The sequence below is a fragment of the Protopterus annectens genome, chromosome 2.part1 (assembly GCF_019279795.1).
Source record: "Protopterus annectens isolate FY-2018-M chromosome 2.part1, PAN1.0, whole genome shotgun sequence".
NCBI classification, from domain to species: Eukaryota; Metazoa; Chordata; order Ceratodontiformes; family Protopteridae; genus Protopterus; species Protopterus annectens.
This window is the reverse complement of record NC_056729.1, coordinates 1,585,855,066-1,585,879,096: the sequence shown is the minus strand read 5'-3', so window position 1 is coordinate 1,585,879,096 and position 24,031 is coordinate 1,585,855,066. Positions and strand designations below refer to the sequence as shown.

Sequence of the window (24,031 nt, the reverse complement as noted above, 5' to 3'; positions counted from 1 at the left end):
CCTTTGGGATATGGGAGGAAGTTAGACTACCCAGTGAAAACCATGTGGACAAAGAAGACATGCAGACTCCAGGAATCAAACCAGAGAATCAAGCCCAGTGAGGCAGTAATGATAACCACTGGACCACTGTGCTACCCATCTTGTTCACAAATAAATTAAAATAAAATCATTTAAACAAAGGAGCAGGAGTGAAAATAGTTGAAAAGTGGAAAATGAATGGCTAAATGTGATGGAGCTAAATGAGAAATGTTCAAATGGTATGTGAAATCTATGAGTATTGAGGCAGAGGTGAGTGAATATTAACAGAGAAGAAGAAAAGGAGTAAAGGGTGGGGAATAAAAATAACAAAATGGGCATGACAACAGAAAGAAAATGACAGCAGAAATAATGAAATGGACATGACAACAGAAAGAAAAGGACAGCAGAGATAACAAATGTAAGAAGGGAAAATGTATCCTGAATCAACAGAAAGAAAAGGACAACAGAGATAACAAATGTAAGAAGGGAAAATGTATCCTGAATGCAAATGTGGCATAAACTGGGCAGTGGCTAAACAGATCAGACATGAAACTCACTCCACACACACTTTTGGCAGATAGCAAGGAAGTCTGAGTGTCCAGTAAGAATCTAGTGGCAGATGAGCCAGACTGAAAGGAAGGGAGGTGCCAAACTGAGTATAAAGGAGGAGCTAATATAAGGGAAGGACTATACTAGCTTATTTCAGAAGGCAGCACAATAAGCACCAGGCAATACAGCAGGATGTGACAGCTTGAGCAGTGACAAGTGTTAGGTAGGGCTCCAAGAACAAAGTTACAGACGACACTACACTTAATGCATCTCACATGAGTTTGTGCTGCATTCAGATGAAATGCATGTTTTAGAAGATAGTGCAATGATAATGTATTACAAAAGGGACACTAACAATCTTCCATTTATCTACAACCTTTCTAAAAGAAGAGATCTTAAATGAAAAATATTTAAAAATGTGTAGCTGTTCAACAGAATGTCATACTCATGGAACTACACAAAGTACTGTGTTACTACATTTGCAAGAACATGCATTCTAATTCATAACTGGTACTTGGGTTTCTTGTCCACTATCCCAAGCTGGACATTTCTCCATAGGTTCACAAACAAACTGGAGATGACAAATTTGAGTATAAGGCGGTTCTCTTGTAATATAAATCAATAAATGGTGCAGTGGTGCAGTAACTAACATTGTTGCCTCATAGCAAGAAGTTGGAAGGAGACAGGCAGCAATAGCGTGACAAAAGCACATAGTAAATTGTGTAAAAAACACGCGCATTAACGTTTGACAAGTTTATTAAAACAAGACACGTTTTCGTCTCTCTTGAATGAGAAACTTCTTCAGAAGTAATAAAAATATAACACTGGAACTGTTTAAAAGTTCCGCCTAAAGGCCAAACAGTGAAATTGCCCAATTAGCAAAAAGGATTTTTTTTAAAAGCACAGGTGAACAATGAAAACCTGGTCAAGTAAAACAGTGTTACTTAAAAAGAATTTTATGTGTAAAATCATATGTATAAAATAGTATACATAGCAGAATAATCAAAGTTAAAAACTGAATTGTATAGTACAAAATAAGAATTTACCCCTTAATAAAAATAATGGAACACTAACAAATGCAAATGTTAAAGAAATATAAGTGTTGTAAAATCACACTGAATCATCTCCTACATATAATACCTGAAGTGCGATAAAACAAAACTGAAAATGTAAAGATATATATATTTTTATCTCAAGCAGCTCTTCAATTTCAGTAAGCAAGTAATATTACAATTGTCATTTAGACCCGGGACACAAAATGCATTTAAAAGAAGTTGCCATTCTAGTTCATGACATTCTAACTGGATGGAAACTGGACCACATCTAATATCCCAAGCTCCCTGGTCTATAGCTAAGAACTGGAAACAATGATCCGGATTAGCATTGACATGTTTAGCTAGTGCATTATCACTCTTGTTTTTGGAGATAGCATAAGTGTGTTCGTAGATACTATCCCGTAGTCTACGATCAGTTTTTCCCCACATAGAAGGTATTACAGCCTATGCACATAGCTAAATAGACTATGCTTGTAGAATTACAGTCGAGTTTATGCCTGATGTAATATTTCTTATTGTCAACCTGGAAATGGTTACTTCTTTTTACATGTTTACACATTCTACAAAACCCACAAGGAGAGGACCCACAAAATCTATTACCTATCTTGAATTGTTTACGTTCTAGAAGGCTTTTGAGGTTAGAACCTCTCCTGTAAATGATAGTTGGGAAGGAACCAATTCTCTCTATAAGTGTGCTGTCTTTAGACAATAAATGCCAGTTCTTGTGTATCAACAGTTTAATACGTTCACTTTCATTATTAAAAGAAGTGATAAAACTGTGCTTGTAGTGTTGGTCGGTAGGTTTGGCAGTCACCTCCAGGGTGGTCATGTTAGACGGTTCAAAAGAAAGGACACCACTCAAAAACTGTAAGTCACTATTAGGTTCAGTGATAGAAATTGACTCAATATTGTGACTGTCTTTCCAAACCAAAATAGGAGTGAGTAGTCCAATTTCTTGTTTGTTTCTGACTTCTACTATTAAGTCGTGTACTAGATGTGTGGGATAACCCCTATTTGCAAACATATTTTCCAATAAATTGCATTCCACAAAAAAGTCAGGATCTGTAGAACACATCCTAGCTGCTCTAACTAGTTGACCTTTTACAATGGAACGTTTCTGTCTGAAGGGATGAGCACTAGAATAATGTAAAAATGAATTACAATACGTTGACTTCCTGTAGATGGTAGAACTTAACCTGTTATAAGATGTTCGAGTAAGTTTGACATCTAAGTAATCAATACTAGATGTACCGAAATTATAAGTAAATTGAAGAAATGTAGTGGCAGAGTTAAGATAGTCTATAAATCTATCAGCTTCTGCACTGTTACCTCGAAAAATGACAAAGATATCATCAAGAAATCTTGTATAGAACAGCAAAGAATTAGAAATTTCTGGTTTGTCTAAAATAAAAAGTTTTTCCCAGTAAGCAACAAACAGGTTAGCCAGACTTGCTCCACAAGGGGAGTACATGGCTACCCCTTGTTTCTGTAAGAAGTACTGATTGTTGAAAGTGAAAAAATTCTTAGTTAAAATAATATCCAGAAGCTCTGAAACCACATAAATATCGTTATTCAGAGCATTCATGTCCTTCAACATTAGGGAAACCCATTCAATTGCTTCCATATGGGGAATGGAAGTGTATAAGTCGACTACGTCGATCGTCAAAAAGTTAGAATCATGGTCGATCGACAAGTTGTTGAGACTCTCCAGAAGTGACCATGAGTCTTTACATACTTGTGGTATCCTTTTCAAATATTTTTGTAATATGGAGTCGACAACTTTTGCACAAGGATATGTTAAAGATGTTCTAACATCGATGAGAGGTCTCATTGGTGGATTAAACATATCCTTGTGGATTTTAGGATCCCGAACATGATAGGTAACTTTGGGAACGGGATGTTAATGTAATTATAAGTGTCTAAGTCAATTTTAGATTCAATGAATAAGTCTCTAAAGTAGCTTTTCACTCTACTCAGAGCTATATTATATTCATTGAGTGACATTTTAGAGTAAGCCGGGTTATCTAAGACCACCTCCATTCTCTTAATATAGTCATTCAAGTCAAAAATGACTAAACCACCCCCCTTGTCTGGCTTAATGCACTGTACCATACTAGATCTAATCAAGTTCAGTGCTTGGTGTTGGTCATTACTAGTGTTATTGAATCTAGAATAATGACCTAATTTTCGTGTATGTGCAATTTCTCTGATGTCAGGTTCACAAACTCTTTCAAACACATGGAGTAAAGGGTGTAGGGGAGGGTTAAATGTACTTGAAGGTTTAAATAATGAATGGGGTGTATCATTATTACCTAGCAGAAAAGAAAGATTTAGCTTTCCTGACGAAACATTTCAAGTCCATCAAAGTCTTAGCCAGGTTCATGTTGTAACTAGGAACAAAAGTGTTGACCTTTGCTGAGAGTTCCACCAAGTCTGAATCAATAATAATTGATGAAAAGTTGTATATGTAAAAGTCGCCATTAATGTTCTTCAAAATAGACAATTTAGTGGAATCATAAGATGGAAAAAGGGACAAGGAGTCATTCATCTCTTTCTCCTGTTGTTCCAAGGTTTGTTCCTCTGGTTTCGAGATCTCTGTGGTTTTGGTAAGTTCTTGGGTTTGGTACCTTGGTGAAAAACCTGTTGCTGTTCATGTTGGTTGTTATCTTGTACAGACTGATGAGCATTGTTGTAGTTGTTACTGTTATTGTTAATAGACTGTAATCTTTCACTGCGTCTTAATGGTTCAGTAACTTGCATATTATTAGCCTTTGTAGCTGAGTTGGCTTCAATAGAACTGTCTGAATTAGTAGAAGCATTTGAGTGATTGAGGCCATTCAAGTGGTTTTTACTGTTCCACAATTGAGCCGCTTGTGATTTAGGGTATGCCATCCCATTAGAATAAGCAAGTCGATCTCTGTTTAATTTCCTTATTTTATTCATTTTCAGTTTGTCCATCAGTTGGTCAATGCTGGAAAAAAACTCTTTCATAGTCAAATCTGTACCTAGGAAAGTCAACATTAATTTTTATATCCTTGTCTAGCTCATCCACTTCAGCAGTAATACTGTCAATTTGAATTGAATAGTGTTTAATCATACATTCCATTAATGAAAAGCCAAAAGAATTAAACAGGTCGAGTAACTCCTTGTGAAAAGGAGATTCAGGTATGAGCCCTGTTGGAAACTGATGGTAACGTAAACCCTTTGGTACTAGTTTCTCAACTAAACACTGTTTAAAATAGATCACTTTGAGTTGTAGTTTTTTTAACTTTAAAAGTTTAAAATCTAGCAGTGTCTTGTTTTAATAAACTTGTCAAACGTTAATACGTGTGTTTTTTACACAGTTTACTGTGTTCTTTTGTCACGCTATTGCTGCCTGTCTCCTTCCGACTTTTTTGGTGGTTTACGAAGTTTTTGATTTCCTTTGTTAGTTCATAGCAAGAAGTTCTCTGGTTTGATTCTTGGCTGGGGTGCCTTTTGTGTGGAGTCTGCATGTCATCCTTGCATTCGTGTGGATTTCCTCCCACATTCCAAAGACATGGAGTGTTTCTGCCTGGGCCTCCACTGAAAATGGGCTCTATCCCAGTCAGACATTCCTGGCAAATAATTATTAAAAAAAAATCAGAATGCCAAATCAAGTGTCAGACATTGCTAATGTGATAGAATTACTCTTAATGGGAAAAGACTGCTGAGGTAAACACTGAAACATAAGCATGCTGACTACAGTTTTTTCCCATAATCTCCACTGATATACTGTGTGACTAAGTAAGTTACTTAACCTGACAAACAGTCCCAGTTCACCACTGAAAAGAATGCTTTTGTTTAGTGAGCATGAACCAGTTCAGAAGAAAATAAGTTTAACAAAATAGAATAAAATGCTGTTCAGTTCTAGTACTTTACTGAAAATTAGAACGGTGAAATCAATGCTGAGTTGTGGTATGAGACAGCATATCTTTAAGGCCTGGTAATTAGCATATTAGGTGGCGTAATTGTGCTGTGGTTAGTTTTGATGCCTCATAATGCTTGCTTCACCATTGCATTCTCATCTGGGGGCATCTTCTTTGTGAAGACTACACATTTTCCACCTGACCATGTTGTTTGACTTTCAGATGAGACATTAAATCAACATCCCATCCGATTGACTAGGTGGTAGCACAGGTGGACGTAAAAGATCTCACGATACCTATTGAAAAGAGTAGGGGAAGTTCCTCAATTACCTGTCCAAATTTCCCCTGGTCAATACAAATATTACCTCATGTCTCCCCTGAAAAGAGGCCACTAGCCTAGTGTGACTAAACAGCAGCAAAGATTCGATAAATAAAATAAAATAAGTTGTCACTTTGTGCTCCAATTCCTGCAATATTTCAGACCTGGCATAGGTAACCTGTGATCCCCATAGTGACTGTAGGTGTTGAGATGACATGACTACTGCTAGGCTTAGTTTTCTAATATCCAGTTTACTGTAGGTAGTGCAGAAGGCTGTAGGCTACAGATGTCTAAGCAATGAAGTTCAGTTTATTCAGCCCTAATCTAAAAACAATTGCAAAACAGAAAGAAAAATGCTTTACTTCAGCAAATAAAAAGTTTATTAATTTTGCTTAATAGGTTCATTCCTTTACTACAGAGTTACAATTTTCAAGAGTAAACAAAAATTGTACTTTCCTCAATTTTTTGAATTCAAGTTAAAAATCCACAAATGGCCTCAAGTCTCTTAATCCATCATCCACACCCTTCCCTAGGTTTGCAAAGACAGTACAGGCTACATATAAATGGAACAGTTTTCCTTAGCAGTCTCTACGAGCCTTGCAGTTTTCTAATTTCTCCAAAGGTCTTGCATACAATAACTTCTTTGCAATAACCAACAGTTTCTACACAAGTTCTCATTTTACTTCCAGGTAACTTATATTTTCTTTCCAGAGTTTTCAGAATTGCAATACAGACCAGTTTTCAGATCTCTCTGCTGCACCCTTATTCTAGCATGATTAGTTGAAACTGTCTCGAGTTACATACATATTTAAATGAAGCATCCTACCATTCTAAGGAGACATGCCAAATTGCTTATAATAATAATAATAATAATAATAATATTTCAGCAGGGGAGAAAAGCTCCAGAAGTACACATTTTATTTAACAAATACAAAATACAATTAACAGTATAATAACAACAGTTCAGATAACAATGCATATATATAATTCCAGGAGAAATTAACAGAAAAAAATCGTTTACGTAAATTAGGTAGAAAGGATTAGAATGCAGTATGCTGTCTGGGTAGACTTCCCATTAGCAATGAAGAGAAAAAAAATGGAAGCCACTTCGCAAGGTAAACTGAGGGAGATTAACCTGGGATAGTACAGGTACATATCTAGTGGCTGGTGAGATAAATTTTTACTGCATTTTTAAACTTTGTCAGAGAGGGTTCAAGTGTTATGGCAGGAGGGAGTAAGTTCCAAGTTTTTGCTATAAAGTTAGAGAATATTGAGTCACCGGCTTGATTACAGGATTTAGAGGTCTTTAACATTAATTTGTCATTAGATCTCAGTGGTCTGGTACTGGTGTGAGGGATAATTAAGGGTTGTATTCCTGGGACTCTGTCTGGTTGGTAAAGTATTCTATGGGATATAATAAGCTGATTGTATTGAAATAGGTTGGGGAACTCAAGCCAGTTTAGTGCTTTTATAACAGCGATGTGTGCGATGGGCAGATCCTACAGCTAATCTAGCAATGTGGTTGTACCAGATGGTTAATTTATTTAGTTCAGTTTTTGAAAGGTTCGTGAGAATGGGTGAGGAATATAGGAGAGAAGAGAGTAGGTGGGTGTGTGCTATGTTGGATCTGGTCAAAGGGGTTAAGTAGGCTTTGTTTCTGTAGAGTGAATCCAGTTTTGTATTGGTATTTTTGATTGTTTGGTTAACATGTAGGTCAAATTTCAGATTGTTGTCAATTAGTACCCCAAGTAGTTTGGTGTGGTTAACAGGGGCTATAATGGTACTGTTGTTGGATGTGATACTAAAATTGACCTGAGAGGAGCGTCGGGTTGGGGAAAACAGTAGAAGCTTGGTTTTATTAGCATTTAGTAGAAGATGTCTGCTGGAAAACCAGTTTTCTACTAAGTTAAATGTTTTCTGGGTCTGGGTTTGGAGTTCTGAAAAGGATTTGGCTGAGCAGACTAAAGTAGAGTTGTCTGCGTATTGTATACAGGTAGCTTCAGGGGTGACTGTTTGCAGATCATTAACAAAGATTGAGAATAGTAGAGGACCTAATATGGACCCTTGTGGAACTCCTAATGATACAGACAGAAGGGTGGATAGATTATTTTGCCAGATCACCGCCTGATTTCTACCTTGCAGGTAATGTTGAAACCAGTTGATGGTTTGGTTGTGTAGGGAATGTTTACAAAGTGAGAGTAGAAGCAGTTAGATGCCAAGCCTTAGCAAACATACACATCTCAGAAGCTTAAATACCAAGCAGAGACTTTACAGTGTTCCCTAGTATGTCACGTGTGTGCATGTGTGTGTGTGTGTGTGTGTGTGTGTGTGTGTGTGTGTGTGTGTGTGTGTGTGTGTGTGTGTGGTGCGCACGCTTGTCTTGGTGTACTCTGTAAAATGTACATTTTAGTACAGTTCTGCCAGTAGCAAGTATGGAACGTGTGTCTGAACTGGTGACTATTTATAATATGTTGTACATGCCTGTTGTACTATCTAGCAGTGCAAAGCTTTAAGTGATTCCAACACTCTGCTTGTATACTATGTGACTGTGAGCTGGTTGGTTAACCAGAGATTAATATCAGCTCACTCCTGAAAACAGGTGCATGTGTCCAGTGGGCTTACCCAGTTAACAGATATATAACTTAAAAAATGATAATGAGAGGGTCTCATGTATGGCTCCCTATTGAAATGTCGGCCTTTGAAATGCCAGGTGGGCAAACCCCCATGCCCCCACCATGTGGGTGGAAAGCCCCACAAACCATCCGAAATTAAAAAGACCAAATCTGAGATTGCCATACCTTGGAGAAAAGGGAATATTCTAAGAAATGGCACCTTGGTGTTGTTATATATAAGTGCAATCATTTGGCTACTCAGGCTACTCATTCACTATTGCAGGACTTGCTCTAGCAGGTCCCAGCATTTCAAATGGTTACCCTCATGTGTACATGCAAACTTTGGAAGGCAGCAGTCCAATAATACATCGGGAAAAGGGAAAACAGAGAAAATAAATAAGGCAAATTTGCATTGCAGGCGAGATGAAAGATTTGCTGGCACAGGTGTAAATGATTGGGGCAGAAGATGCATTATTTTTGTATAAATGTGAGTCACTATTAAGGAAACAAAAGTGAGCAATGAGTTGAGCACAAAAAGAAGAAAAAGAAAGAAAAAGAAAATCAATGAATCTGTTTGAACTATTAATGCTGCTTGTAGAAGAGAGAAGAAGAGAAAAAAAAAAAAAAAAAAAAAAAACCTATAACCTGTGGGGCTACTCCCAAGCGATTCCTACACTTTAACTCCCACAACCAAACACTCTTTCTCTATGATAGCTCAATGACTTTTGCAATCATTTCCAACCCACCTAAAGGAACTCTCGTCCTACCCCAAATTCAACTCCCAGTGCACCACCCACAGTATTGGCCACATCACATAATCCACTACTATCTTCATCTTCATCTTCTTCCTTCATGGCATCCTCAAACTTCAATATCAGTTATACATTATTCTTTCATATTGTATGTAATGTAACCTTATAATGTGACTACTCTTTAGATGGAATTGAATACTCCTGTTTTTCATAGTATCTTCCTAATATTATTTTATGTCATATTGCCATTATGTATAGCATGCTAATGCAGCTGTCTTCTAATTTGTAAAAAAGTAGGTTGTCCTCTCTTTTTATGTCACTCAGGCTGTGTCTGAAATAAAATAAATAATAAATATATACATACATACAGTTTACTGGGAAGTTAACACCACTGATGTCAAAGGAGTTTTCTAGAATGCATAACGGATGCTAAGCCACATGGGCTCTTGAGCAGTTTGCTATTACCAGAAAAGCCTAACTCATAAATGTTTGAAAGATATTACAAAACTTTTGCAAGTTCATGTAAGTCCCAAACCATCAGCAAATGCAGAAGAATTTAAATTATATAAAATTAATCAAATGAGAGGAGAAAGTGCTGAGCATATGGCACAATTGCATAGTTTAAAAGAACATTGTCACTTCTGACGGCACTATCATTTAAGAAACATTCATGTGGAAGTATGCAAACATTGCTATAAAATAAATGTTACCCTTAGAGGGAGCCATGACAATTGTAGTATCCCTTGAACCAGCTGCAAAAGGTGTTGCTGAGGTACACGAGGATATATATTAGGTGTGCAGTTAACAAAGTGGTTGACAAGTATATACTGAAGCAAGTATGTTTTATTGCAGATGAGCTTAACATAATGCAAATAATTGTTGGATTAAGGAGAAAGTATGTGGGAGATGCCACAAGAGAGGTAATAGTGAGCAAATGTGCAAAAGAATCGGTGCTAGTAAAGTGCATGTGGTAAGTGCACAATGTGCAGAGAAACAGAAACAAGGCATTTAGTGTTTTTAAAATGAAAAGCATTGCTAGTGAAAGGCATTATAAAGCTAAAGAAGGAGCCATGGAATTCAAAGAGAAAACATATATTGCAATAAAGTACATAAAAATATGTTCAGTGTTTGAAGTGGATTGGAAAATTACGTGGGCCACTTCACTGGTGTCACAGATAAAAATAGACTGCAACTGAATGCAGTGCAACTGTACCTGATATTTGCCTTTATTGCTATAAGTCATACATTCCTTTCTGGAAACTAGGCTGGTAAATGACATATTTTGGTAAAGTATTGGTCATTAGATGTAAGATTACGGCACCAGTGACATGAGAAAGCACCCAGATATTAGGTATGTAAGTGTATAGCTGAGCAGATAAATACATGCTTGGCAGAGAATGGTTGTGGGAAATTAATCTAAACTGGTTATTCTGTCAATAAGGTACACGTAGCATCACAAAATGCAATAATAATGGCACGACTGAAAAACTGTCATCCCTGTTACCAGATATAAAAGAGATTTCTGCAAAGGGTAGCAATAAAGCTAGACTGCTACAACACAGAATAAAAAAGTTTGTCCCAAGCATCAAAAGGTTGTCCAGTGGCATATGCAGTAAATCATAAAATATAGTAACAAATGAAAAATTTGGAAGGTGCTGGAACAATGCTCAAAGAAGAATGGAGCAAAATGGTTACACCAATAGTTCCAGTACTAAAAATAGGAAAGAGTGAGACATTTGTGGTTCCATCATTTTTAAAGTGTTCACCTTGTGTTACATGTAGTGCAGTATCTGCTATGGGTGGGGGGAGACATTTGGCAAAGACTGACTTAGCGCAACCACATCTACAGATGGAAATAGAAAGAATATCCAGACAGTTACTAACACCTAGTATGATCAAGATAATGCACTAATTTACCATCTAATTTTTGGAGTAGCTTCCTTCCCAGCAAAATGAGAAAATATGATGGAGTAAATGATGAAGGCAATTCATCAGACACAATGTTACTTTGATAAAATACTGGTGACAGGTAAAGATGATAAACACAAATTCTAAAAACTGAAAATGATCTTGAACAGGCTAAGATATTATGGCCTCGGATGCTAACAGAGGTAAATGTTTGTTCTTTAAAACTGTAGTCAGACTTAATAGATAAGAGAAAACTGTGCAAGTCACCTAATAATCAGATTGTGTCAAAAATGCCAAGGCTTTAGAATGTGCTGCATCTGAAATAATAGATCAGACAAGTTAAACTGATATCAAAGATATCTGCTGAATACATTGCCACAAGTTGGTTCTATGTGGGAATGGAAAGAGAGAACTACAAATGAGCCTTTGAGCTGACCAAAGCAATAACACCGTCAGTCATTGGCTTGTTATGGTGGAGCTATATGATTTACGGTTAGAGATGCATTGGATGCCAAATGCTCAAAATCCACCACCAGAATAATTGTTACATACCTGAGAATGACGAGCAACATCATAATGGAAAAAACAACTGGACTCAGTGTTCCTAATCATTGTAGAAGTACACTCTAAATGGCCAGAACTTATCTGCTTAGAACTAATTGTATCAGCAAAGACTGTTGCAGTGCTAAAAACAATTCTTGTAAAGACTGGACTTCAAGAACAGATCATTGAGTGATTGTGGCCCACATTTTACATCAGAGAAATTTAGCTTTTATACAACAAATTTACGTACATTTTATATTATCTACATCATTACCTTCAGGATAGAGACATCACAGCCATGAGTCATAAGCATAAATCTCTGTAACTCAAAAAACATCAGCTGCTTATGGCCTACCAAAATGTTGCATACTTCAATCATTGTAACAACAGTGATGCTACTCAAAAACACAATTTGAAGTCAAAATTATACCTTATGAATTCAGAAATGCTCCATGTTATCTGAGAACCAACATGGAACCAGCATTGATTTTTAGCCCAGTCATAGTACCATGACAGATTTTAATAACCTCAACAATGGTATTCTAGGCTATTAAGGACAAAGGAAACTTAACAGGTATTATCTTTACAGCTACAGCTAAAGCCTTTGATCTTGTCAGCCACAGTCTAGACTCTATAACTGCCACTGGAAGCAGCATCAAGGGCTTGAGCTGGTTTTGTGACTTCATTTCGCACAGAACTTTCAAAGATAAAACTGTGCTTCAACTTTATCTGCTTCCAACCTATACAAAGGTGTGTCCCAGGGCTCTGTCCTATTCCTTATAACTCAGCTATGTCTTTATAAATAGACTTTCCTTCAATTTTCCCCACAGGCCCATCATCCTGTACACTGACAACGTGGCAATTTACATATTTACTTTTTCCCTTCCACTATTAAATCAGAATAGTGAAAGACCACATGTACCCATTCATCTGGCTTCAAACAATGAATCTCCATCTCAGCCTAAAAAAATCAAAGCCATAGTATTCAGTGTCAAAATAAAACGCATTTCTTCCAAACTGATAAATTCTCCACAATGGCCAAATCTCCACTAAACTTCCATAATCTAGGGGTCTGGCTCAATGCTCAGCTGAATGTCTAAAACCATATGATTAAAGCAAAAATATCAAAAGCTGTTTTAGGCTGAAGAAAATGTCCTACATTCTCCCGCCATAATGAAGAAATGCTATATTACAATATGGCCTTTCAATAATTGTAGCTGCAAAACATCATGAAACCAAATCTGTAAATTAAAAACCAAAAAAAAAGGACCGAAGTCTCTAACCACTTCTGATAAACAAAAAGAAGGTGTGGTGTAAAGCTGCTCAAAGCAGAATAATAGTAGAAAATGGCACAGCAAGTGAATAAACCAAGTTAATTATACTGAACCAATAACAAGGTTAATACAATTAGAAATCCACTTGAGGTACCTCTTAAAGTAACAACACCTCTTTTACGAAAACCTCAATCCTTTTACAAAGAGAAAAAAGTTGTTTTTTTAAAATGCCACTTGAAATATTATGATTAAAAAGATTTCCATAAATTACATAAATCTGATACATAAATAATGTTCAGTACATTCAAGGAATTCCAATCATTATACTATGAAAGTTAATAAAACTTGTTTAATATACTATAATTTAGCTGTACAAAGTTTTAAGACAGGTTGAATAGAAATATATTCATTTAAACCAGGAGGTGTAAAAGCATTTATCATGGATTGCCATAATAATTCTCTGTACTCCATGTTCTCCCAATCCCCTCACCTAAGGTTAAGATCAACCTGCTCGAGTATGTTAAATTTGAATTCACTATAGGAAGCGTCAAGGAACGTATGTTTATACAGAGCATTGTTCACATTTCTGTTCTTAATACTGTATACATGTTCATATATACACTTTCTGAATGCCCTCTCAGTTTTTACCACATAAAAACCATTACATGTCTTAGATACTGCTAAATATATAATACCCGTACTCATGCAGTTTCCTTTTTTGAACTTAAATTAACCCTTGTATTTAAAGTCTAACCAAGGGTAATACTATCTTCCTCAAAAATATGCATACATTGAATGTATGTCCCACATTTTCTTGTTCCTTGCCTATCATTTTTATTTCAATATACATTCTTCTCATATAAACTTTTTAAGTTTTGTCCAGTTTTAAAGACAAATTTTAGGTTAGGGCCCAATACACCTACAATTTCTGGATTGAACTTAGGAATGTTCCAGTTTGTATTAACAATTTTTTTTTATTCTTTGCAATACATTATTAAATTCCACCAACATAGCTTTTTCAAAATTATTATTCTTGTTGTCATGATTAGTTGTCTTCCCTTATTCAAAACCTTTACCAAGCAAGGGTTTGTACTTTCTACACCATTGGTCATAAACTTCATTAGTAATGTCCTGAATTAAATATTCTGGGTATCTTCTACCAAGAAACATATGAGAGATATATTGTAATCCCTGTTCCACGTCTTTTTTTTTCAAAGTTATCCTTACTACCCGCATACATTGGCCCTTAATTAAACTTCTTTTCTGTGAACTATTAAATGGTAGGTAAGAGTTACTAAGGGTGGGTTTTCTGTAAATTTTAGATCTGAAGTCCTCCTCAGTAAATTCAATAGTGGTATTCAAATAATTAATAGTATTCTTATTGTAGTAGTATGTACATTTCAAAAATGAAGGACAGTTGTTCAAGTGTTCTATAAACTTGGGAATGTGATTCTCAGGTCCATCCCATAAGAAAATTCCACCCCAAAAACAACTGAGTGCTCCCATGCTAACATAACCAAGTTATCATAAATAGGGGCACAAGCTGTGCCCATTACCATACCCTTTACTTGTCTAAATGTTTCACCTTCGAAATATAAGAAATTGTTTTGTAAAACCATTGAAGCTAATTCCATAATTAAATTAACTTGCTGGGTACATAATGCTTCAAAGGTTAAATAACTATCTTGAAAAATGGCAAGGCCATCTTCCAAGGGTCTAGAAGAGAATAAATACATCAATGGCTAAAAACACTATGAAAGGAGTAGCTAGATCTGGGGTTAATCTCCCTAAAAAATCCCAAGAATCCTTCATCATATGTGTGTTCAATCCAGAAATAAACTTCAAAAACCTATCATTAAATATAGCCATTGGATGAGTTTTGGATCCCCTGGCTACTACTATCAGATGGAAAGGTGGATTTTCAATGCTCTTGTAAATTTTAGGAATCCCAAATATTGAGAGAACAAGATGTTTTTTAACCTTAAGGAAACTGTATACCCCAACACTGTCTTCAATCAATAAGTCTTCCAAGAACAGATCAATTTTATGATAGTATATATTAATAATTTTGTTTCCAGACACCGGCGTGTATGAACTGTTGTCTTGAAGCATTTGGGGCATCACATATGAATAATCAATTGAATCAAATAAACCAGTTCCCCCTCCCTTATCTGGTTTCATAATGCGAATGTTTGGACAAAACCTCTTAACGTTATTAAAATTTTTTGGTTTATTCACTTGCTCTGCCATTTTCTACTATTATTTGGCTTTAAACAGCTTTAGCCCACACTGCCACCTCCTTTTTGTTTATCGAATCTGTATATTCATAATCTTCTTCTCAAAAGAGAACATAATTATCGCACTTTTGCTAAAGCAAAATTAATCCCTATAAAACAAAGATTACAATTTCTTCTCAGTTTACTTATCTTCAAGCTGCTTAGCAAAGAATCCTTCTCTGCTATTGTAAGTTAACTTACTAGATCCTACACTTGTAATTGTCAGTCTTCCCCCCTCTTATAATAAAATATAATGCATTGATCATAATTTCTCATTTATAGGACCCAAGCTTTGGGAATCCTTACCCCCTTGTTAAAAGACATTCTGTCCTGACCTTCTCTCATTCCCAACTAAAAATATCATCAAATATAGCAAAATTAATTTTCTTTCCAAATCACAACTATACCCTAACATTCCAAAACCTGGATCTCTCAACTTTAAAACTTTCCACTCCTTTAATTTTCTCCCCTTATTTATCCACCCTCTCATCACACAAATCCTCTACTGTTTCCCTCGTTATAACCTTCCTCTTCCACCTAACAGTATATATAGTATATACTGTACCTTTGTTTTTTACTCTGGGAAAAGTAAATAAAATGAGATTGTATGTTACCTATAGAAGTTTGATATGTTAGTCTTATACTCACTATTATTACTTTAGCTAAATTTACTATTTGTTAATTACACTGTGTCTCATACAATGCCAGTATTCTATGCTGGTCTGAAAATGGTCTGAGTATGACCGGAAAATGCTCCATGTAGGAGCAATGCTCTGCACTGGTTAACACATTTTACTAACTAACTGGTTAAAGAACAATTACACAAAGCACAGGCATATGGGCATCAGACCTGATAGGTTTTCTACTGGAATGCTAGACTGGGAATACAAGAGATAAACAGTAAGCAGGTCAAGTTGCCCAAAGAGCTGGCCCACTTACATATAAAACCGATGTTGGAAGTAGCTCCAGGAAACATATAAACCTGTTCAAAAGTTCCATTATGCCTAAGGTATTGTAACTTATTACTTGATGACTAAATTTTAATAATACTCCAGATTACCAGATATGTATTCTTGGCTGGATGGCTGACCAAGCTGATACCCAGAGGAGAAGAAGAGATTACTACAGATACATGCCATCCTTGAAGGATGGCACAATTTACGTCATGCAGATTATGGGCTTCAAAAGTACATTAGTCTCCAAAATATAGTCTAAGTCCAGAAGGGTTTTGTTGGAATACCCTCCTGTGGAACCAGTGTTACTAGATGTTCCAGATGCAGCCATGGCTCTTACCCAAATGAAGCTTAAGTGATGCTGTCCTGAGCAAGTGAGGGTTACCCCCCCCCCCCACCCGAAACAGAATTTGTTGAGTGGAAGAAGATAGCATTTTGAATTTAATTTTACAAATGTAAAACATATGTTATGGAGAATACTTTCTTAACCAGCAGAGTTTGAAGTGCAGCAAATGAATGATACAAGACGCAATCATGTGTCTATGCACCCAATGAGGTATATTTGCCACCATTCAGCTATGTGAAATCTATAAGCAGTCTGGCATGTCTTTATTTACAGCATGTGTGCAAGTGCAGTACAAGTCAGACACATCATTATGTGTGTGTTCTTCCTCTGGCAAGGTACAGTATTTACCAATGTAGTCTCTGCACTGCAAGAAAACTGAATTATCTCTATACAAGCTGGAATATATTTTTGACCTGCTCACCTTGACTGCCAAGCAAACAGTCCTCCTTTCTGATGAACAATTGATTTCCCTTTCTTTGTCCTGTTATTTCTCTGGTGTGAACCATTCCCATAAGTGCCCTCCCCTGTACTAAGAAGATTAGTTTGTGCTTGTAATGCCCAGCAGATTCTGAAAAAAAAAACTGTTGAGCTTTGCACCATCCACTGATTTTTCTAAACATCCATCCATATTTCCTTTTTCATTAAATGATTTATTTAATTCAGGTTTATTGTGATTACATATCATTCTATTGAATTAAATGAGATTTCAAACTTCAGCTTATAATTTCCTTTGAAGGGCTTAGCACTAGAAATACTTTACCCACTAAATACTACACTGGAACATCAATGTTTATTAGCATAATTCTGAAAGTGGATTTTCTATTTTCACTTGTGAACTTTGGCAATGCTATTTATTGTTTTATTATTTACATAAGAAGGTAGTAAATATTAAAAGTGTAAGAGGAAATGTGCAAATAAACCTGTTTGTAACCTGTATCATTGTTTACATATGAAAAGGTGAAGGAGCTCTCTGAAGAAGTACCACAGTCTATATATTTTTATTTACATAAAAAAGTTGAGGCCCTTTATAGTACCTAAATCTTCTGGGTCCATCCCAGTTCTTACCACATCATTTCCTTTAGGTTCATAGGTGTTTACTATGCTAACGATCACATGGGCCTTTTTAAGCCTAGCCATGCATCCCAAATCTTTATCTATAAGTGCCATCTTTGACCATCTCTGCTGGTTTATACTTTCCACTTTTGACCAATATAGTTAATTGCTAAAACTTATTTTCCTCCTTTGTATTGCTGGGCACATTCCACAAATGAACAGTGTCAGTGGTACAACAGGTAGTCTGCAGGCTATTAGAAGCCTAGCCAATAACCCTGTATCTATAAGGCAAAGGCCTTATCAATTACGCCATCCCTTTGGTGCTAGAAGACCATAAGGTTGTGGGTACTATTTCCCATTTGAGGTGACTGTGTTGCTGACACTGCAATACAACATTAGGGGGTTGCTGCACTCCTGAGCATGTTGCCATTCCGATGAGATATTAAACTGAGGTCCCATCTGCTTGAGTTGATGGCAGCTCAGGTGGATGTAAAAGACCCCATAGTATCTGTTGAAAAGAGTAGAAGTTCCTCAGTGCCCTGGCCAAATTTCCCTTAATAACAGAAATACAACTCGGTTCTCCCCTGAAAAGTGTCCAGTAACGGGTGGGACTAATCAGGTAAACAAAGGATAAAAACATAAAATATGACTATATTTTTAAAAAAGCAGCAAATGTTTGTTCCACGATGAAATGTGTTAACCAAGAACCAAAAAGTAGAACAACCACGCTGACAAGATAAGGTGTACCAAGTTAAATAAAAAATATCAATCAATCAATAAATAAATATGTGTTATGATATATATATTTTTCTAGGATTATCCTGGTATATCTCATCTAGTCAACATGATTGTTCTACTTTAACAAATGTATTTTCTGTCTTTCCTTCACACATTTGGTCCTCTTTCTCAAAAGAGAGGGGTAATAACAGACCTCTGAGGCAAGAGCAGAGTTTGCATTTAAAAATACTTGTTTTGAGGCACTTTAGCAGTCAGAGTAAGGGAAAGAGAAATATTCGTAGTAGTTTCATTGAACAGATTGTGTTAGAATAAAAGTAGGTTCTGCAGAAACTGTATTAAGGTGATACCTCCTTCAGTAAGATGGGACTATGGTCTTGTTTACTGCTAAACAGTATTTTACAACAGCAATCTTATCAAAAAAGTTCAGCAGTCATTTTTTTTTTCAAATTCAGCCTTGTCTTATTAAGGCACTCATCTTTAAAGAGAGCACCATACTTTTCTAGAAACTACCTGGTTTAGCTCTTGGGTGCTACCTGCAACACCAGCCTGCAGGCAAACTTAGCAAATTGCTTTAAAAAATATACAAAAGCTTCAAGGTGTAAATCTATTGCATGTTCTACAGAACTTAAGTCTACTCAGAGCTTATTCCAATATACCCAGAAAAATACACAAATACATGTTCAGTTACTTTCTACATTGCAGTTTAGATTGTGACAGTGTTCCAGTACTACACTGGCTACAAAATAGACTGAACTAAAATAAGGACAGGTACTTTCTTCCAAACATCTGTTAACTGTAAGGAAAAAGTCTGTGAAGTCATAAACTTTTGTCTGCCATGCCTTTAAATAAAGTGCTACAAAGGCAGCTGTGGTCAATTAGCATTTAATTTGATTGGACATTTGTTAGTAGTTGGAATCTACCCCTCCCATGCACACACACACTTCCTCCCATTTTTCTGTTAGCAGGTCAGAACTGCTGCTACCCAAACAGACACACACCCCCTCTGTTTGTAACAGACAGCTGCTTTTTGTAGCTTGGACTAATAGGTCACTCAGTACAGGTCCATCTGTTATGTGGAAATATCAAAGCCTACTAACAGGATGAACAAACCAGTAGGGCAAATAATGGGAAGGAAGCCAGGAAAGGGGCTTCGGAGGTATTTCTCTTTTTCAGGCTGTAAGTATTGTTTAACTATTGATGGGTTAATATTTTTCTCACAAAATAGGTTCTGATACAAGTGTTTTGTTAAGCCTGCCCTATTGTTATGCCAAAAAAAGTGAAGCGGGCATGCACAGAAGCACTATCCGTGGGACTTTGTGTTCTCATTCAGATTACTGATTGCTTTTTGGAAGGGAGGGCCTCTTTTGTTGTTTGTTGGCTCTCACCTGTAAGATTATAAATGTTCATGTAATCCTCCTAAAACAAAAGCTTTCTGGAACATTGTGTCCAATTTTTTTAAAAAAATAAAGTATATGTTTGAATATTCATAAATATTCTGCTGAGTAAAATTTGAAGTTGGCTATGCCTATTTTTCAAATTCCTACTGGTAATAAAGTGTCTGATTTTTTTGATGTACTTCCGTTTCCTGTACTTTTAAACTGCTGTCTTTTTAAGTTGTTTGGAATATCAAGTACATTTAGTGTTTCTTGGTGCACTTTTGTAGTACAGATGACAAGATGCAGGAGTTATACTGCATTATGATCTGTTCTGTGTTGTTTTGTCAGTCATCAATCCCAGCTTTTGTCATTTTTATATGGGGTTGGGGTGTTGCATCAGCATTAGTCAGTGTGTGATCAAATCACCTATAGTTGTTTTGTATTCCTCTGATTATGACGATAGCTAGTTAAAGCTCACGCTTTTTGCCACCAGAGTCCTGCTGGTATACATTGACTGCATGTGTCATCGGACCTTAGTCAGCGTAGTTTGGGTATTCCATATGATTTACCGAAGCCAGTCTTTCAGCCACTTGAAAACTGACAGTGATTTACTGTGAGAGATAATATAATATGTATATATATATATATATATATATATATTTTTTTTTTTTTTAATTGAAAATTACATACACCTTATTTGTCTATTTATTTTGGTTAAACAATATAGTCTGTGATCTTAGATAGTTGCCTAAAATTTGTGATCTTTAACTAGACAGCTGCTTAAAATAGTGTTATTGCTGGTTGTCTCGAATGTAAGTAGTAACACTATATAGGTAGGTGAGCATCTCCAAAGAAGGGGAAGATATGGTCCACACTAGTGATGACCACACTTTGGCCTAGACAGTTTTACCATTATGAACTGTAAACTGTTCTGTGCTTGCTTGCTTGTTGGGTTTATATACAAGACATTTTGAGCAGAGGAAATACCTGTGTATATGTCATATCTGACATTATGCTAACAGACTTGTTTCTGTGTATTTTGGAACAAGCACTCCTAATGTTTATTATCAACATACCAAGTTCATGTATTTTGTGTTCTGTCGACTTAGAAGTCCACAGCACGTATTTATGAGTTCTTGAAGGATGTCGGCGATCTGTTAAATACGTTTTTTCTTCATATATCTGCTAGGATTTTGTTTTCATGTTTTATTAATTCTGATCATGCCTTGGGGTTTTGTAACAAAAAATGTGATTGTGTATTTGTGTTGTGATCATTTATTCTTTTCTGATAATTAGTTCCAAGAGGGAAGGAAGCTGTTATATGGCGTTCTTGAGATAGGTCTCTGTCCCAAGAAAAAGGACATACAAAGATTTTTGCAGAATTTTTCCATGAGTCACAGGATACAGTAGGAATTTCAGTATTGTTTTTGGTGACGGGGGGGGGTGGTGGTGAGTGAATGCAGGTAATACACTTTTAATAATTTATTTGCGAAGCAGCCATGATGCTCTGCTTGAAACTGCATTAGAACGGAGTCAGTGAGTCTGACGCAGAAGTAACTGGCACAACAGCACAGATATATTCTACACTGTTCACCCCAGGTGAACCATGTGACTTTGAGGCTGTGTGCCAAAACCAATGCACAGCTATTGCAGATTGCAGGCTTTATTTGAATAGATGCCTATTACATTCAAGGAACATGTAAACTAGTGCATTCAAGAAGTCAGAGTTTTACATGTGGAAGAAATATGGTCAGTATTCTTAAATATGTAGTTTAGACAAATGCACATAGACAATCTGAAAAAAAAAAACTAATGCTTTAGTGAAATATTTACCCAGTCATTCAGTTTACAAAGCGGTTCAGCTATCTGACATCACACATGCCACATGAACAGACAATCACTGCTAAATTCTTAGTAATTTTTTCTGACAAATGACTGATACAGCCATAAAAAAAAAAAAAACTACTAAGGCTTTCCTCTTGGCAGGTCCTGTTAAAATTCTTTTGATGCTTTTTTCTTTGTAAAGTGCTCTGTTAGGTGAATTGTGAAATGCAGTAGTAATTTGCTTTCCATGACTAGATAAGATAAGAAAATGTTTTCTTACTTAAAATGAGGTAATATAGTGTTCTTTGTGTAATCTGCTCACACTACAGAGCAGAAATGTTTACGTTTGCGTGGGTCACAAATGGTGGCCTTGACAGGAAGGTTTCTTTCACTTCTAATGTCTATGCATTTGTTTTGTGCACAGCTAGCCTGATGGTAAAACTCTGTGTGGACATGACTGCACAAAGAAGTAATGCTTGTGAATAAGAGTTCCTTGCTGTATAGTGCCTACTGGCCTCGTCATTTTAAACTCACAGAGGTGTATGTTGCTTCTATTTTCTTGAACTGCTAGCGGGACAAGTCTATATTTTCCACCTGTATACATATTCAGACCCCCCCCCCCTGATATTGCTAACTAGTAATTATTTGCCCATGTATATATTTGTTGTGTTTGATAGGATATTATTGGGCCATTTCTGGGTATGACTGTGGCTAATATAGGGGGTGTTGAAATGTATTAATTGTGTGTATTACAGCATTTGTTGTAATACTGTATTGAGGTTGTGATGTATTGAAATACTGAGGTGGCTCAGAAGCAACTTTCAAGTTTGAGTTGTAGAGGACATGAATTCAGTGACAGGCAAATGGAGGTAACGCAAAAAACCTTGTGTAGTTTTATTTTATTTTTTTCTTTTCAGTATTTTTTCTAGGGCTGAGCAGTTTGGGAGTGCTACAATGTTAGTTCACTGTCTAATTCTGATTTCATGTTTTTTAAATGATGTTCTTTGGATAGGGTATGCCAAGAAAAGGTGTCATTTGTTCGTGGCAGTAGGATTTTGTCCTCAGAGGTATGAGAAAACTACAAAGTCATGTTAAGATGGGTAATGATCTGAAGCATTAAAAGGGTAAAAAAAAGCCTGCCAAAGAAAATGACTCAACTCTGAGGTATATGTAGTACCCTGTTAGTAACGGTGCTTTTAGTAAAACTGAATTCTACTTGCATGTACTGCAAAGTAAATTTGTTTGCTAAAGCTTAGCATTCTGCTTTGTTGTTCAGTAGGCAGTTAGAAATGCAAGTGTGCACTTTTTTGTGCAATTTTCATTATGTATGTGGGGATGTGTGAAGCTGCCTGAGGGATGGCTTTCTCTGCATAGATTAGACAGGAGTAAATTATATAAAACTTGCAATGCATCACTTTAGCTAAGGTTCTGTTGTGCAGATTTAACCTAGGACAGGCATGACAAGGGATGTAGCCAGTTTTTTGGATTTTGTATGCCACCTTCTGAAATGCAGGCTTCCACTCTGCTTTAGACTGGACAGTGCATGTATCTGAGGATCATACCTTTACCCACACTGTTGATTCTGGAGAGTAGTTCACCTCAAAATTAAAAAAATAATAATAATACATAGAACTGTAGTCACTCATTCAGAAACTTCAAAGTAAGACTGTGCCCAGTGCAGCATACTTGTCCGGCTATGTCCTTGGGCACATTTTGGCATTAAGTATATACCATGTGTATAGTACATTTTAGCAACTGTAGAAGTCTTTTGTAAGTACTAATATAACCTTGATCACAGGCCACCAGGAATAATCTTTGTGCAACAAAAAAAGTGTAGTAATCTCCCTACACATTGAACTAAACTGTGTAAACCAAATTTTAATACACATTTAAAAAAGTTTATAAACTTTCCTTTTCCATAAAGAATACTTGCCAAACAAGTGTGAATGTGATCGGAAGACATGTTTACAACTTTGAAATGTTTCTTGTATTAAGGAAAATATTAAACAGGTGAGAAAGGCATGCATGTGTTTCAGAAGTAATATTTTATTAAACAGGTAATCCTGTATTTATGATGGTTGTCAAGCAATTCCAAAGAACATTTGTTAATTCTGAATGCAGAGATTTTGTGAACAATGAAACCTTTTGTTTTTTGAAAGACTGTAAACATTTAGGTATGGTACCTAACTTGGTCTTGGAATGACACTTGTATTGAGGGTGCCTTAAGTGCATATATTATGTTATAGTCCATGCATAAAGAAGACAGCTGTAATGTGGATCTAATGATTCTGAAAAGTATAAAGAAGGTTTTCTAATGTGGAGCTTTGGAAGTGTGGCTTGTTGAGCAATTTAGTGGTGCCAGAGAAGGCAAAATTGAAGTTTTGGCAGTTTGTTTAGAATCCTTGGAATGTAATATGTCTATAATTGCAAAATGATTTTATAATGTAATGGAAGTCAAAGGAAATGATGAAAGCATATCGTGAGCATGGTAGCAGAGGTACATAGATTGATTTTGAAATAATGAGCGAAATGGTGACTGTGGTGATCT

At 36.1% G+C, this 24,031-nt stretch overlaps 1 protein-coding gene across 2 annotated transcripts in view; it reads left to right on the top strand.

The window, feature by feature from the left end:
* Window positions 1-24,031, top strand: part of PLEKHG5 (pleckstrin homology and RhoGEF domain containing G5) — a 1,795,538-nt gene that overhangs the window by 260,011 nt on the left and 1,511,496 nt on the right. The window contains exon 1 of one of the 2 annotated variants that reach the window (XM_044063029.1): window positions 19,220-19,459. The exons of the other annotated variant lie outside the window; for it this stretch is intronic. Coding sequence (XP_043918964.1) covers window positions 19,384-19,459 — 76 coding nt within the window. The 5' untranslated portion in view covers window positions 19,220-19,383. Of the gene's footprint in view, window positions 1-19,219; window positions 19,460-24,031 lie in introns of those variants that run through there. 2 annotated transcript variants of the gene reach the window in all.